Genomic DNA, 18,469 nt, shown 5'->3' on the forward strand with positions numbered 1-18,469 from the left:
CCTAGATTCAACCACTTTTCCCCATCTCTAATATCATTACCCCAGCTCAAGTCATCATACTCTGATGTCTGAACTACTGGGACAAGTACCAAATGAGTTCCCCACTTCTACTATGCCCCTCTTCAGTCTGTGCACTCAGCAGCCAGAACAAGCTTTTGAAAATGCTAAGTCAGGACATGAAACCATCCTCAAAACCTTCAAAGCTCCCCGCTGACATTTAAAGCACACGCTGCTCACCCCAGTGTTTGAGGCTCCCCATGACCGGGCTCCTCCCACTCTCCCCGGCTTAATTGCTCCGCTCCGTCTTATCAACTGGTCCTTTGCTGCTCTTTGAACAACCACACTTTCTCCTGCCTCTACCTGGAACGCTCTTTCCCCAGATATTCACATGGCTGGCTCCTTTCTCGCACTGAGACTGAAGAGCATTCTTCTGTCTAAACATCATTTCCCTAAAGAGGACTCTTCTGAACACCTCGTTGAAAGAGATCTCCCTCATCGCTGTCACTTTCTCTCCTCTTACCCTGTTTTACTTTTCTTCGTAACAGTTATCGTTACCTGACATTATATATTTACCATCTTCTGTCACTACACTATGAACCCCAAGAAGGTAGGAGCCTGGAACAGCGTCAGACACTTCTATTTGTTGGAGAGAGATGGGGAGGGGGGAGATGAGAATGAGTTGCTCATGGCATTGTAAACTGGTATGAGCCTTCCAGTAAGTACCTCGACAAAACATATTAAAAGTCACAAAAATGTTCTTATCTATTGCAGAATGGCTAGTGAACCTGATTAGATGTTTAGCCTACTTCAATTCTTTCCCACATGCTTCAGCCCAGTCTGAGGCCCGACCTCTCCATGTCCCCAACTCCAGGGAATCAGAAGAGGGTCAGCTCATGACGTAGCCCTTTCCCCCTAGGTTGCTGTAGCAGAAAGAGAAACTGTTTGCATACTCTTTGATTACTTCCAAATATACAAACGAAATAATGGGAGAATAGTTACCACTGGTTCAAATGCTTTGTTACTTTAGGGAAACAACTTTTAATATAGCAAACTGTACATACGGCTAGGAAGATTTAAGGTACATTTTTAAGCCAAAATATACTTGCTAGTTGAATGTTAACCATCTTGTTGCTCAGGATAACTTTTACATTCTCTTTTTTCTAGAGGAGAGAAAATCAAGAAAATATCCTGGAAGAAAATTCCCAATACACAGACTAAAAATTTGCTTCTTCTTTTCCCCAGACAGCACTTAAACAAATATATACAAGAGCCATAGATTAAAGCAGACTACTCTTAATGGATAAAGAAGATGTGGTACATATATACAATGGAATACTACTCAGCCATAAAAAAGAACAAAATTGGGTCATTTGTAGAGATGTGGATGGACCTAGAGACTGTCATACAGAGTAAGTCAGAAAGCGAAAAACAAATATCACATATTAACCCATATATGTGGAATCTAGAAAAATGGTACAGATGAACCAGTTTGCAAGGCAGAAATAGAGACACAGATGTAGAGAACAAACGTATGGACACCAAGGGGGGAAAGCTGGAACTGGGAGATTGGGACTGACATATATACACTAATATGTATAAAACAGATAACTAATGAGGACCCGCTGTATAGCACAGGGAACTCAACACCACTTCGCTGTACAGTAGAAACTAACACAACACTGTAAAACAAATGTATCCCAATGAAAAAAATTTTTAAAAAGGAGACTACTCCTGATAATTTATGCTAAAAAAATTAATTAGATGATAATGAACCAAAGTCTATATCTGCTTATAGCTACTCATGTGTGTTAAAAGCAAGGTCAACAATGGGAAAATAGAGATAGTAATCGGGGTGTTTTTCTGGTTTTTGGCTGTTTTTTGTTTGTTTGTTTTTGATGCTCTTCTTTAAATGTATAATGGGCAGTATCTGGAACTATCTGTCTGGCTCACAAGATCTTTTTATACAATATGACACTTGCCTCTGGTCACAACTAGCCAGACTACTAGCAGATATCAGGCTGGAGTAGAGCCAGAGGTCCTTCCCAAGGAGTCTGAAATTAGAGCTGACATAGGCAGACAGGATTTGTCAGGCTGCCTGCCCCCATTTCCTTCACCCCTCTCTCTCTCTCTCTGAATAGGCTGGTACTGTAACAAGTAGATCAAGATGCTGACTGAAAACTCAGGAAGATGATTTGCAGAGAGACAGAGTAATGAAGCCAATGCACAGAAACAAATAGAGATGACAAATGGAAACCAAATACTGCTTCGATTCCTGGTAGATTTCAAGTTTCTGGACCCAGATCTTTCTGAGGACCCACTAAGTTCCTACTCTTGAATTCCTTGAGACATCCGGTATCTTTATAATAAATTCCCTTTTTGTTTAAGGTAGCCCAAGCTGGTTTCTGTTACCTGTAATCAAATATTCCAACATAATCTGGGAACAGTAATTATAATAAATTATTTCCCTATATGTTGTAGTATTTCTTTTCTGTCATAATCCTTCACCATGACTGGAAATAAATCCATTGATACAGGGTGATAATAAGAATGTAACTTGAAAGGAAGTAGATTCAGAAATGAGAGCCTTAAGCAAAAGAAGAACAGAAATAACTTCTCCAAAAAAACTAAGTCTAATGTTCCCTCAGGAATCATCTCATGGAGGACAGCAAGCTTCTTCTGAACAACATCTGACTGTACACATTTCCAAGAGTAAATCCAAAAGAAAAAATGTGAGCCAAAGAAAACAGTGATTTTTCTCAATAATGCCAAGTAAGTCTCCAGCAAGCACCAAAACAAATTTATCACAGCACACAAAACAGGAGGAGTCGGGGGGGGCGGTGGGAAACTTTCTGGAGATGGCAATTTTGCAGCTGTTGAGACGGAGCAACCTGGCAGCGATTTGCAACGGCCATGAGAGCACAATATTCAACAGTGTTAAAGTTTACTATCTCATTCTTTGTGGGAACAAAAACAGTGATAAACTAATGCCGGTAAACTGAATTTCATTAATCAGAATGGCAAAGAAAATATGCATACGAAAAAGTACAACTCGTTTTTTAAATACTTACATTTAAAAATTTACAAATACTTACATTTTTTGCCGTCATGTCAAATTGTATTCAATTTAAAATTCTGTAAAGCCATTAAAAAACAAACAAAAAAACAAAACAAAACAAAAAACTTCGTCTTCAATATTCTTTAAAAGAACATCCTGTTAAAGGGAAAAAAGGGAATAATAATGTAATAATAATAATAATAAGCAACATTTATGTCATATTTACTATGTGGCATGCATTGTTCTTTAAATTATCTAAATTAACCCTCACAACCACACTGTAAGATATGTACCATTCTAATTGTCATTTTCCAGATAAAAATTGAGATTTAGAGATGTTAAATAATTTGACCAAATCAACTCAGCTAAGAAGTGACAAAGACTGGGCTGTGAAATATTATACCATGCTGTTTTAGATAATCCACTGAAAGCAACACCAGGGCTTCTTGGAGAAACAGCCAATTCCAGCACTGGGCAGGTAATGTATAAGATAAACCTAGAACATTGCATTGTACCTCAAGTAAGTATGGGCTCGAAAAATGATGGCGACGTATCAAAAGTATACAGGAGGGCTTCCCTGGTGGCGCAGTGGTTGAGAATCTGCCTGCCAATGCAGGGGACACGGGTTCGAGCCCTGGTCTGGGAAGATCCCACATGCCGCGGAGCAACTAGACCCGTGAGCCACAACTACTGAGCCTGCGCGTCTGGAGCCTGTGCTCCGCAACAAGAGAGGCCGCGACAGTGAGAGGCCCGCGCACCGCGATGAAGAGTGGCCCCCGCTTGCCACAGCTAGAGAAAGCCCTCGCACAGAAACTAAGACCCAACACAGCCAAAAATAAATAAATAAATTAATTAATTAATTACTTTAAAAAAAAAAAGTATACAGGAGCCAGCTTAAAGGGTCTACAACTTAAAGGGACAACTTAAGCCAGCTGAAAGGGGCAATTAAGCACCTAAGTATATACTGACAGCAACAGACCATAACAGATTCTAAACCCATTAAATAAAATAATAATCCAGGAGTCCACACTGATAGAAACAAATAACGACGAAGAAGGGAAAGCTCTTCTTTGCAATACAATGCCAGCTAATATGTATAAAGAAATGAAGCAGTTAGAAAACTACCAATTTGTAAACACTGTGATATTAATGGATTAGGCAAGAATCACCAAAAGATGCTAAAACTAGTAGATGAAAGTTGGTGAGCAAAAGGATATTTACATAGTCTTGAAATATTTCCCTACAAAATACCTCTTAATTCAAATTTTACAGTGCAGAAACCTGGCACATACCACTTCACCCAAGTTGATCAAAGCTACCAAATGACAACCAACAATGAGACAAACCAACATCATGCATCTCCTCAAGTGCACTGCAATGGATACAGTATCACTTCTGAGGTATTTCCCAAAATGTATAATCTAAATCTAATCATGAGGCAGCAACTGAGAAATTCAAATTGAGAGACATTCTATGAAATAATGGCCTGAGCTCTTAAAAAAAGATTAGTATCATGAAAGACAAAGGAGGCTTAAAGAAACAGTCCAGATTTTAAAAGACTAAAGTCATATGAAAATTAAATTTAATGCGTGATCCTGGACTGGATTCTGAACCACAAAAAATAATTGCTATGAAGACTATTACTGGGGCAATTGGAGAAATCAAAATATGGTCCACAGGCTGGATAACTGTATTGTTTCATTTCTTGCTTTTGATCAGAGGATTGTGCTCTTTTTTTAAGTAAATGTCCTCATTCTTAGAAAAAATATACCAAAATATTTAGTAGTGAAAGGGTATGATAGGAGCTACTTACTTTCAAATGATGAAAAAAATATATAATCTCTATATATGGAGAAAGTGGGAGTGATAAAGCATATGTGGCAAAATGTTGACAATTGGTGAATCTGGGTGAAGGGTACTCAGGAGGTCTCTGCCCTATTTCTGCAACTTTTATTTTAAAATGATTTCAAAATTAAAACTTTTATAAGACATTCAAGGGGAAGGGTAAAATAAAATTTCACCTCAAAAAGACCATAAATAATAGGGGCTTAAAGAAATGGAGGCCCCATGCGTCCGCCTTCTATGCTAGAATTTGAATCTACAAGTCAAACTGTTCGGGGTTGGGGGGGTGGGGAGATGTTTTTACTTTTCAGTAAAGCAATGTAATTTTTCAATGATAAAGAAAACATATATTTAAAAACCCAAGCAAGACCTGAACTACGCCTGTGATTTCTGCTTTCCCACTGTAGCTGCAGATTTGTTCACGTCTGTCATGACCTAATATGAAAATCAAGTTCCTACACTGGAACTGCTTCACATTTATCAGTTATTTGTTATGTCCTCTTCAGTGTTACAAATATGACGTAAATAATGAAGCACAAGTTCCTGACATCCTATTCACCAAACTACCTGACATATTCAAACTAAGGAATTTAAGGCTAAAATGTTAAGTATTGCATTTTGAAGATTAATATTTTAAGCAAGTTTGATTTAATAGATCTACATAAAACTCTGTAGCTAACAGATATGAAACATCTCTTTAAGCACAGACTTACAAAATTTGTCCACATACAAAATCACCAACGGAGTAGCAACAAATTTCAGAGACAATATTATACAGGTTATGGTCTCTGACCACAATGAAATTGAATTAGGAGTCATTTTTTTCTAAAGTTGTATATTTAGAAAATAAAACTATAGCATTGCTCAAACAATCCATGAATTAGAGAAGGAAATTTAAAATGTTTAGAACTGAATGACAATGAAAACAATAATAAAAAAACAGTAAAGTGCAGCTGAAACAGTACTTAGAAGTAAATTTACATTTCTCTTCATTCATTAAGTAATCAACTTAAAAGCTTTTTAAAAAGATCAGTGGGAACTCAAAGAAAGAAGAAAAGAAACAAAAGATTAAGAATTAATGAAATAGGGGGCTACCCTGGTGGCACAGTGGTTAAGAATCTGCCTGCCAATGCAGGGGACAAGGGTTCGATTCCTGGTCCGGGAAGATCCCACATGCCGAGGAGCAACTAAGCCCGTGCGCCACAACTACTGAAGCCTGAGCTCCGCAACAAGAGAAGCCACCTCAATGAGAAGCCCAGGCACTGCAAAGAAGAGTAGCCCCTGCTCACTGCAACTAGAGAAAGCACACGCACAGCAACAAAGACCCAATGCAGCCATAAATAAATTAATTTTAAAAAAAAGAATTAATGAAATAGGAAAAAAAATCAAAATAACAACTGGTTCTAAGTGTCCTGCTTGAAGTAGACATCTAATAAGCAGCGGTGCAGCAGAGTGAAAAGAGCATGCTTTTTTTTTTTTTTTAACTTAGGCGCAGTCTGAGCTCTGACACTTAACTAGCTGTGTGACCTTGAACAAGTGACTTAACCTCTTTGAGCGTCAGTGTCCTCATTTGAAAAATAGGTATACAGAGTTTTTCAGGGTTATACTAGTGAAACAGGAGGGAAGGGGGCAGGGCACAACCTTTGAAAGAATGGCATAGCCCTTGAGGTTATGACATAAAACAGGTTAGAACCAATTAGGTCCAAGAGGACAGAAGATTCGACTTCTAGGAGACCTTGAGCCTCATTACATGCCCACTGTAATACATTAGCATATGCTAAGTGACACACCCACAGGCACCATGACAGTTCCGAGGCCAACCAAAGAAGGCCAAAAAGTGGACAGTGGTGGCCCAATTCCTGGAAATCTCCGTCCCTTCTCCAAGAGAGTTGGAATAATCCTCCCACTCGTTAGCCTATGAAATTACTCAGCCCATAAAAACTAACCACTCCATATTTTGGGGCCTCTTGCCTTCTGAGATGGCCCACACTCTGTCCGTGGAGTGTGTTTCCCCCAGGGCCATTCTCACCTTTTCAGATGGACCACATTCTGTTTATAGAATGTGTATCTCTCTAAATAAATCCACTTCTTACCTATCACTTTGCCTCTCACTAAATTCTTTCTGTGATGAGACATAAAGAACCTGAGCTTCATTACATCCTGAGACCAGATGTGTGATCTCAATTAAAAGACAGTGGGCTCAAGTCCCAATCTGGGTTTTGGCTGGGTTTGAGTCCCGATTTGTGGGTTCAAGTCCCAATCTGGGACTCGAGTCCCATCTGAGTTGTGCTGTTTCATTAAGAGTAAGTTAGATACATTGTGTCAAAGTCAAAAGCAACAGATCACCCAAGCCAGTGTAACAGATGTCCTCCAATTTATAAATACATAAACACTGAACACTCCAAACAGCCAAAAAAAATCAGTTTTAAATATTTTTAATGGTCTTATGACCTATTGAAATATAGTTATAACAACAACAACAAAATAAACTCTTTTCTACCCAAAGTACTTGCTAAATTTTAGAAACCTGCTGTATCTACCTAAGGCAGATCCTGTTGCCTACCCAATATCATTTTCCTCTTCCTCTTTAGGAGAAGTTGAAGGTAGCAATATGCCCAACTGAAACTACTGCATTGTGTCTCCCCCTCAGATGGGTTGACCATGACATAATTCTAGCCAATGAAATATAAGCAGACCATCACTGGGCTCGGCTACTAGATTCAGCTAGTAAATGCCGTTTCCCCCCCCTCCCCATTTCTTCATTTCCAGAGTATGGTTGTAATGGCTAATGCTCCTTGTTTCCATGCATCTGCTCCCTTATTATACTCAGTGTTCAGTACCGGATTATATTTCCTAAGGGCCAGGCTGTTGAGTGACACTGTTACTCATGCAAACAAGAAGAAATTAACAGGGTGTTACTATTTGAACATACTGTAACAGGAGGCAACCAATAAAAATACTTTGTAGCCACATTAATTGAGCTTAATAAGACAAAACATAATTTTGTTTAGTATTCCCTTTGCATCTTCTCACCAAAGATAAGCATAAACTGCAACCTCTAAATGTTACCTAAATGATAAAAGTCTGAAATAGAGCCAAAGTACATGAACATCTTGAGCACATTTACATTAATATCTCTGTGCCTCAATCTCTTCATCTACAAAATAGTATTAGTACATCTACTTAATTAAATGAGTCAAGACATGGAAAATAATTAGGACACTGCCTAGCAAAAGGTAATCAATGTAAAAGAAAAAAGTGGTTCACTGACTCATGACAAATTAAGGTTTCTTCCTCCAAAATAAATACTTAATTCACATATAGTTGAAGTGATAAATACCACAACATTTAAATGTGGTAAAATGTTACTAAAACATTTAAATGTGGTAAAATGCTATTACATTTAAATCCAAGTTTAAAGCAGAAAAAACAAGTGTTTAACCGTGGTTAAGAAAAACTCATCTAAAATTAACAAGAGTCAGCAATAACTTCGTTCATTAATTTATCTATCTATCCAGCATTTACTGAATACCCACTATGGGCAAAACACAAATCCAGGTACTGGAGATCTCCTAGTAGATGACAGAAACAGGAAGCATAGACCTTCAAGTGTAATTTAAATGATATAAAATTACATTAAGATAAATGTTATAAAAAGAAATGGGATTGCAACAGACATCTTCAATTAAAAATGAAGAAGTATGCTGTACTGGCTTTGAGTGATAGCCTATAAACTTTTAATTAAAAATATACATTTCTAAGTATTTTTAAAGCTTTTATCTTTCTTTTACATTGTCTTCAATCTAAAATCATTTGCAGTATAGGACTTAAATCAAGGGCCTAGAGAGTAAATAAATGCAGCACTGAATGTTTCAAGAAACTGCCATCTTTGGCAGTACTGGTGATTCTCAAAGATAAACCAGTCATGTGCACTGATGCCTTATGTTTCATCCCGACTCAACAATTGTACTGTTCTTTCTGTCACCATGCTCTGCTGTTGGTTAAAAAAATAAGTCAGATTTCTTCTTCCAGCTTCATGAACACATTATGTCAAGCTCAAAAAGTCAATCTTAGTGACCTCACCATCTGCCATGATCTCTTGTCAGACTCAGACAATTCAACTCCCACAGATGGTCTCAAAATGCAAGCCCCTTTCCTTTCCAATCACAACTTAGCAGCTGTGGGCACAAAGCCTTCTAAATTGCTACAACATTAATCAAAATATAAGGAAGAAAGCAAAAATAATTATGAATACATTTACAGAACTAACATCACTTGAATCGGGGTTTGTAGACTTTCTCACACTGCTGAAAAGATGTTACTAAAAATTAAATTTCAGCAAAGCCAGCATATTTCAATGGAAGGCAATAGTAATTTTAAATACATGCTCACGTTTCAAAGTTTGGAAAATATACACAACAATAAAACAGATAACAAATAGCAGCCATAATCCCACCTCTGAAAGGCAATTATCATAAGTTTTTGACATAACTTTCTTCAGTATTCTCTTTCTGCACTCTAACTTTTGATAAATGGTATTAATTAGAAGATATTTTCATAAAAAGTGACAGTATGTAACTTTTTCTTAGGTGATGAGCATATCTAAGTGCTTCACCTATATAATCTCATTCAATTCATATCACAACTCTATCAGGTAAATGTTATTACTGTTCGCATCTTACAAATGACAAAACTGAGCTTTAGAGAGTTGAAGTAATTTGCCCAGTTAATCAACTGTGTAAAATGGCAATGCCAGAATATGAAGCCAGGATCTTAGACCAGCAGACATGTTCTTAACTACTATGCTAATTTGTAAAATATATTTGCCTTGAGATACAATAAATATATCCTCAAAATAGAACAAAATAGGGCTTCCCTGGTGGCGCAGTGGTTGGGAGTCCGCCTGCCAATGCAGGGGACACAGGTTCGAGCCCTGGTCTGGGAGGATCCCACATGCGGTGGAGCGGCTGGGCCCATGTGCCACAACTACTGAGCCTGCATTGTAGAGCCCGTGAGCCGCAACTACTGAGGCCCACGTGCCTAGAGCCCATGCTCCGCAGCAGGAGAGGCCACCGCAATGAGAAGCCCGCACACCGCAACCAAGAGTGGCCCCTGCTAGCCTCAACTGGAGAAAGCCCGTGCACAGCAATGAAGACCCAGTGCAGCCAAAAAAATAAATACATAAAATAAATAAGTTCAAACAATAAATAAATAAAAAATAAATAAAACAAAATACATAATTACTATTACAATAAATCCATATATAAAAGGATAACTTATTATACCAAAAGAATTATTTTCATATAGTACAAATCATATATCATTGGGTCAGGTTTTTCCCCTTTTTAAAGGTTCTTTATTTAAATTTCAGTATTAAATTTACATTTATTTTTCTGGGTAGGTAGTAAACTTCCTCATTTTTTTTACAGCTATATAGTATTCCTTCACATTGTTACACCATAACTTATGTCACTAGTCCCCTACTGATGGACATTTAGATTTCCTACATTTCTACACTGGTGACAATAATCACATTTTAGTGACTCAATCCTCAATGTCTGATCTGCTCTCTGACCACCGTGCCAGCTCTGTGTTGAACCACTTTCCCATATCCTTCTCTCATCTAGGTCCACTGGCCTTCCTGTCCGTTCTTCAAAGACAGGCTGCTCCTGCCTCAGGGCCTCTGCACATGCTGTTCTCTCTGCCTGGAACTCTCCCCAGCAGTTAACACTCCGTCCTTCAGATCTCTTCTCAAATGTCACTTTCTCGGGGAAAACTGTCCTTCTCCCACTACCCAGACTAGGTCAGGAGTCTCCAGTTAATGCTCTCCTACCTTCTCCTTTCATAGTACACATCTGGTTGTCATTATCTATTTACTTGTGTGATTATCAGATTGTGGCCCATCTCTACAACTAAGGAGCAAATCCTATGAGGGCAGGGACCCTATCTATTTTGTTTGTTCGTTTTTTGGCCGCATCGCACACCTTGCAGGATCTTATCTCCCTGACCTGGGATAGAACCCAGGCCCTCGGAGTGAGAGCACAGAGTCCTAACCCCTGGACCTCCAGGGAATTCCCAACCCTATCCATTTTGTTCACTTATTATATATCCAGTGTCTGGCACATGGTTGGAACTCAAGAAATATTTGTTTTTTGTTTGCTTTTTAAGAAATATTCATTAAATTAATTATGTACTCAATATTTTATTTATTTTCATGCTTTAATAATATATGATAATCTCATTTAATATGACTTGGTAGCAGAAAATGAGAAAACATATGAACATTGAACACATTCACACATCCGAAATGCCACTAAGCTACATAGCAGAATGTTGTGTCACTTTCCTGTTATGAACAAAAAGTGTTTTGGAGCCAGCATTATATCTGTGTTCATTAATTTCAAAAAATGTTATTATGGGAAAAATTTTACAATAGAGTATATTTAATTTCACTCATGTTTAAGGTGAAAAGAACAGTAGGCAAAAGTTAACTTTTCTTTTTTTTTTTTTTTGGCTGCACCGGGTCTTAGTTGCGGCACACGGGATCTTCGTTGTGGCACCTGGGTCTTTAATTGCAGCATGCGGACTTCTTAGTTGCGGCACGCACTCTTAGTTGAGGCATGCGGACTTCTTAGTTGCAACATGAGAACTCTTTGTTGTGGCATGCATGCGGGATCTAATTCTCTGACCAGGGATTGAAGCCGGGCCCCCTGCATTGGGAGCACAGAGTCTTACCCACTGGACCACCAGGGAAGTCCCAAGAGTTAAAATTTACAAGCTGGGGCTTCCCTGGTGGCGCAGTGGTTGAGAATCTGCCTGCCAATGCAGGGGACACAGGTTCGAGCCCTGGTCTGGGAAGAACCCACATGCCGTGGAGCAACTGGGCGCGTGAGCCACAACTACTGAGCCTGCGCGTCTGGAGCCTGTGCTCCGCAGCAAGAGAGGCCGCGACAGTGAGAGGCCCGCGCACCGCGATGAAGAGTGGCCCCCGCTTGCCACAACTAGAGAAAGCCCTCGCACAGAAACGAAGACCCAACACAGCCATAAATAAATAAATAAATTTATAAAAAAAAAAAAAAAAAAAATTTACAAGCTGCCCTTCTAAGAAACCATCAACATCTTACACTTAAAAAGAAAAAGATAATTACTTTTATGTTCATTGCTCACCTTTTTTAATTGAAAAAAAATGTGTCCAGGTTTACATAAGCTTTCACCCAGGACGCTACACAATGATAAAAACTGGTTAATACTACAAGCAATCAGTAACAACTTTTAACAGTCTTCTACATATGTGCAGGGAAATTATGAATAATGTTGTCTGAGCACTACTCATTGGTTCACTTATTCAGTAAATACTGATTGACTGCCTGCTGCTTGTCAAACAGTAGGCTGAGCATTAAAGATACTTCGAGAAACAATGACACGGTCCCTGCTTTCATGGAGCCTACATTTTAACTCTGAAGGTAGGCATTCAACAATGTTTCCCAATTAACTATGTAATTACAATTCTATAAGTGCTACTACAGAGGCAAAAAAAAAGATGCAAAGGAAGCACATACAATAAGGGTCTGGAACTCTGGTGGTTTTAGAGAAGATTCCTCTGAGGAAGTGAAGTTTGAGCTGAGCTCAACAGACAAACAGAGTAAACCACTGGCAAAGAGAGAGGGGGACCTCACAGCCAGAGGGTGCAAACATCACAGGGGAATGCTCAGAGGAAGAAAAACATATGGCAAGTTCCAGTAGCTGAAGGAAGATCTATGTACCTGAAAACAAAGGGCAAGACGAGGAAAGACTGAGAGAGAAGGTTGGAAGCCCAATCATGCAGGACATTACTTTTTTCTTTTCTTTTTAATTAAATTAGTGGGAAGCCTTGGAAAGATTTTAAGAGCCAAACATCTGAACCAGAGATACTAAATTACATTCACCAAAGATTAAGTACAAACTACGTGCATTCTAATTCTTTAAAAACTGGTAATATCACCTATAATATTCTTTAATTCTTTGGTAACTGAAATATTCACTCACTTCTTGACTATACCAGGTAGGTGTATATTCATCATCTACAATTCATTTATCTAACAAACACCTTACCCTATTATAACAAAACTCAAAGCTCAGAAATAAGCCAAAAAAAAAAAAAAAAAAGTCCCCAGCTCTCAAACTAGCTTTCATAAAACCTATGCACTTGTCACTCAAGTACATAGGCCTTTCTTCACTTGATTGATTTTATTTAAAATAAAATTCTCAGTAAATTTGCTTATCTTGATTTTCAGGCTTCAAGCCAATTATACTCAGTAGAAAGGATGTGCATATCAGGGAGCAAATGGGTTAGGCACTGCTATAGATGAGTACATTGACAAAGTAATTGACAACTGGCAGCTTAATACTAAGGAAAACTAGACATATTATTATATTTTACCAAGTAAATTCACTGAAACAGAATTTCCCCCGGGAGTTCCCTGGTGGTCCAGTGGCTAGCACTCTGCACTTTCACTGCCGTGGCCCGGGTTCAATCCCTGGTTGGGGAACTAAGATCCCGCAAACCATGTGGCACCGCAAAAAAAAAAAAAAAAAAAAAAATTCCTCCCTCATTCCCTGGCAAAACCGCATTAATGACATGGTCTTATGCAAGCTTTCACAATAAAACCTAAGGAATACTATTGTTTAGAACATTTTCATAGATCATAACATTTATTATTTGTTCTTAATTACAGAAAACAAAAGTCTAAGAGAGAAAACTTATTTCTGCCCTGACCAAACAAGCAACATCAGAAGAAATTACCCAAATTTAGAAAAAAATCACATTTCAAGATCCTGCCAAGAACCTAACAGAAAGATTCTTTTATCAAGTGGTACAAGCCAAATTTTAAACCATTAATCAATTTATGCACAATGCATGGATTAGATCACCTGTGGTCCACATGCTCTTTAGCAAAGTCTTATTTCCAGATAAATGTAGCTCTAGATAAGTAATACAAATGTTAAGATTTATCCCTACTTGATACATCACAACAGACTAGATGAGTTTTTAAAACATCATTTGGGTATTAATATAATTTACAGACAAAGTATTGTACAAAAAACTATGCAAGTGTAAAATGTTCAATTCACCTAAGGGTCCAAGAAGAAAAGAAAAATGGAGGCAATCAAAAGGAAGCAACTGACTATATAAAATAGGTAACCAATGAGAACCTACTGTACAGCACAGGGAACTCTACTCAATGCTCTGTGGTGAGCTAAATGGAAAGGAAATCTAAAAGAGTGGACATACGTATATGTATAACTGATTCACTTTGCTGTACAGTAAAAACTAACACAACATTGTAAAGCAACTATACTCCAATAAAATTAATTTTTAAAAAAGCTAAAAAAAAGGAAGCAATCAGTGAAGAAAACAGCATAGTTTCTAATCCTCATTTAAAACAGCACTGTTCTTATATAAATACTTCATCTATATCCAAATGGAAATGAAACAATTTTATATCCAGCATCATCACAAGAGCTACTTACTATATAATTACCCAAAATAACCTACAGAATAGTTAGTACCTCCATTTTACAGGAGGGAAAACTCAGTCAGCTTAAATAACTTGCACAAGGTCATATACAACCAAAATTTGCAATTAAGTTACTACATACATGTTCCATGATATCATAAAAAGATGAGTTCCAAGCAGTTTTCATTTTAAAGTAATTTAAGATTTTAAAAACATTTAAGAAAGTTTGTATTGTATATAAATGTTGAAGAATATAAACTATTATATAGTTTTAAATGATCTAAAATTGACTTCTGTATACTTCAATAAAAGTTAATTTAAAAAAACTAACACAACATTGTGAATCAACTCTACTCCAATAAGAATTAATAAAAATTTGGGCTTCCCTGGTGGCGCAGTGGTTGAGAATCTGCCTGCCAATGCAGGGGACACGGGTTCGAGCCCTGGTCTGGGAAGATCCCACATGCCGCGGAGCTACTAGGCCCGTGAGCCACAACTACTGAGCCTGCGCGTCTGGAGCCTGTGCTCTGCAACAAGAGGGGCCGCGACAGTGAGAGGCCCGCGCACCGCGATGAAGAGTGGTCCCCATTTGCCGCAACTAGAGAAAGCCCTCGCACAGAAACGAAGACCCAACACAGCCAAAAAATAAATAAATAAATAAAATAAATTAAAAAAAAAAGAATTAATAAAAATTTAATTAGTTAATTAATTAAATAAAAGCGACTTCTAGAAAAATGGCAGAGTATAAGAACATTTGTCTTGGGACTTCCCTGGAGGTCCAGCAATTAAGACTCCGCACTCCCAATGCAGGGGGCCCAGCTTCAATCCCTGGTCAGGGAACTAGATCTCGCACGCCACAACTAAGAGCCTACATGCCGCAACTGAAGAGCCTGCATGCGACAACAAAGATCCCGCATGCCGCCACTAAGACCCAGCGCAGCCAAACAAATAAATAAATAAATAAATATTTTTTAGAAAAACAACATTTGTCTTATTTATATGAGCCCTCTATCCACTTAGAGCTATCACATAACATATTTTTAATTTAATACTGGTTTAAAAATTAATTAATTTTTTAAAAGAAGATAACCAGAAAGTACAAAAAGGTATACAGCGAAATGTTATTCTCCTTATGTTGTTGCCCCATCTGCCTATTTCCCATCTGCCCCATTTATACCCCTGCATGGACAGCCAAAGTACTTTGTTTCTACTGTATCTGCCCCAGATTTCTTTTAAGCACATACAAGTAATACGAAACATTCTAGTTTTCCCATTTTTAAAAAAGCTGAGTATTTAGTAGTATATCTTGCTTTATTACACTTAATATAGCACTGAGATCTTGTCAAATCGGTACAAAGAGAATATCTTCATTCCCTTTTACAACTGCCTAATATGCTGTTATATGACATTATTTAACCAGGTACTCTTGCTGGAATTTGGGTTTCCAATCTTTTGCTATTATGAACAATGGTTCAGTGAATAATTTTATGTAAGTTTGCGTGTGGAATTCTTTGATCTAATAATATATGCATTTTTAGAGATATTGCTAAATTGTCCTCCATAAGTGTACAAATTTGCACTCCAACCAGTCGCACATAAAAGTACTCATTTCTCCATAGCCTCCCCAGTACAGAGTGTGTATTAGTGTGTTTACTCAATAGGTTTTTAAAATGGCATTTGCTTGCAATTTTATTTTGTTCTTTTACAGGGTTTGACTCTCATTACCTGTCTACTTTTCCATTTGAACTTTGCAGTATGCATGTCCAGTTCCGGGGGGGGGGGGGCGGGGGGAACAGCTTGTCAGTGTTTTTATTGGATGTCAATCCTCCCTAAATTAATTTAATTTATAAGTTTCACATCTTAAAAATGTTGAGTCTTCTTATCTAAGAACATAGTATATATTTCCATTTATTCAAATTTATTTCTGTGCCCCTCAAGGGTATTTAAATTTTGTCCTTATACCGGTGTTATGAGTTGAACTGTGTCCCCCCAAAAGATGTATTCAAGTCCTAACCCCTGGTACCTATGAATATGACCTTATTTGGAAATGGCGTCTTTGCAGATGTAATCGAGTTAAGATGAGGTCATACTGGCATTACGGTGAGCCCTAACCCAATATGACCCGTGATCTGATTAGAAAGGAAGTGATACAAAGACATAACGGGGACTTCCCAGGTGGTCCAGTGGTTAACAATCTACCTGCCAATGCAGGGGACAAGGGTTTGATCCCTGGTCCAGGAAGATCCCACATGCCACAGGGCAACTAAGCCTGTGTGCCACAACTACTGAGCCCTCATGCCACAACTACTGAAGCCCACATTCCTAGAGCCTGTGCTCTGCAACAAGAGAAGCCACCCACGCACCGCAAGGAAGAGTAGCCCCCGCTCGCCGCAACTAGAGAAAGCCCACACGCAACAACAAAGACCCAGCGCGGCCAAAAAAAACACAAAGACACAACGGGAAGTTGGCCAGGTGAAGAAAGATGCAAAGACTGGAGTTAGGCTGCCATAAACAAGAAATGCCGAAGCTGAAAAAGGCAAGGAAGGCCCCTTCCCTAAAGGCTTCAGAGGAAGAGTGATCCTGACACCTTGATCTCAGACTTCTAGTGTGCAGAACAGTGAGAGAATCAATTTCTTTTGTTATAAGCCATCCAAGGTGTGGTACTTTGTTATGGCAGCCCTAGGAAACTGATACGGTAGGTTTTACACATTTCCTGTTATACTTATTCCTAGGTGTTTTATTTTTGGTTTGGGAGTTTTTTTTTAAGCTGGTTGCTATTCCTATTAGACATGGAATTCTCCATTATATCTTCCAAGCTTTTTGTACATAAGAAAGTTATGGGGCTTCCCTGGTGGCGCAGTGGTTAAGAATCCGCCTGTCAATGCAGGGGACACGGGTTTGAGCCCTGGTCCCGGAAGATCCCACATGCCGCACAGCAGCTGGGCCCGTGAGGCACAATTACTGAGCCTGCGCGTCTGGAGCCTGTGCTCCACAACAAGAGAGGCCGCAATAGTGAGAGGCCCGCGCACTGCGATGAAGAGTGGCCCCCACTTGCCACAACTGGAGAAAGCCCTCGCACAGAAACGAAGACCGAACACAGCCATAAATAAATAAATAAATAAAATTTAAAAGAGATAAGCAAAACATTCTCTCTATAAATTTGATCTTTAAAATATTTGCAAACGAATCAACGGACAAAGGATTAATCTCCAAAATATATAAACAGCTCATTCAGCTCAATATTAAAGAAACAAACACCCCAATCCAAAAATGGGCAGAAGACCTAAATAGACATTTCTCCAAAGAAGACATACAGATGGCCACAAAGCACATGAAAAGATGCTCAACATCACTAACTATTAGAGAAATGCAAATCAAACCTACAATGAGGTATCACCTCACTCCTGTTAGAATGGGCATCATCAGAAAATCTACAAACAACAAATGCTGGAGAGGGTGTGGAGAAAAGGGAAACCTCTTGCACTGTTGGTGGGAATGTAAATTGATACAGTCACTATGGAGAACAATATGGAGGTTCCTTAAAAAACTAAAAATAGAATTACCATATGACCCAGCAATCCCACTACTGGGCATATACCCAGAGAAAACCGTAATTCAAAAAGACACATGCACCCGAATGTTCATTGCAGCACTATTTACAATAGCCAGGTCATGGAAGAAACCTAAATGCCCATCAACAGACGAATGGATAAAGAAGTTGTGGTACATATATACAATGGAATATTACTCAGCCATAAAAAGGAAGAAAAGTGAGTCATTTGTTGAGACGTGGATGGATCTAGAGACTGTCATACAGAGTGAAGTAAGTCAGAAAGAGAAAAACAAATATCGTATAGTAACGCATGTATGTGGAACCTAGAAAAATGGTACAGATGAGCCGGTTTCCAGGGCAGAAGTTGAGACACAGATGTAGAGAACAGACATATGGACACCAAGGGGGGAAAACTGCGGTGGGGTGGGGATGGTGGTGTGCTGAATTGGGCGATTGGGATTGACATGTATACACTGATGTGTATAAAATTGATGCCTAATAAGAACCTGCAGTATAAAAAAA

At 38.5% G+C, this 18,469-nt stretch overlaps 1 protein-coding gene across 11 annotated transcripts in view; it reads right to left on the reverse strand.

Moving 5' to 3' along the window:
- TFDP2 (transcription factor Dp-2) overlaps window positions 1-18,469 on the reverse strand; it is a 175,571-nt gene that overhangs the window by 123,682 nt on the left and 33,420 nt on the right. For 6 of the 11 annotated variants that reach the window (XM_057545091.1, XM_057545090.1, XM_057545088.1 and 3 more), the window contains one exon: window positions 3,093-3,211. The exons of the other annotated variants lie outside the window; for them this stretch is intronic. In XM_057545091.1, coding sequence (XP_057401074.1) covers window positions 3,093-3,107 — 15 coding nt within the window. In that variant the 5' untranslated portion in view covers window positions 3,108-3,211. The remainder of the gene's footprint in view (window positions 1-3,092; window positions 3,212-18,469) is intronic. 11 annotated transcript variants of the gene reach the window in all.

The sequence above is a fragment of the Balaenoptera acutorostrata genome, chromosome 4 (assembly GCF_949987535.1).
Source record: "Balaenoptera acutorostrata chromosome 4, mBalAcu1.1, whole genome shotgun sequence".
In the NCBI taxonomy this organism is placed as follows: domain Eukaryota; kingdom Metazoa; phylum Chordata; class Mammalia; order Artiodactyla; family Balaenopteridae; genus Balaenoptera; species Balaenoptera acutorostrata.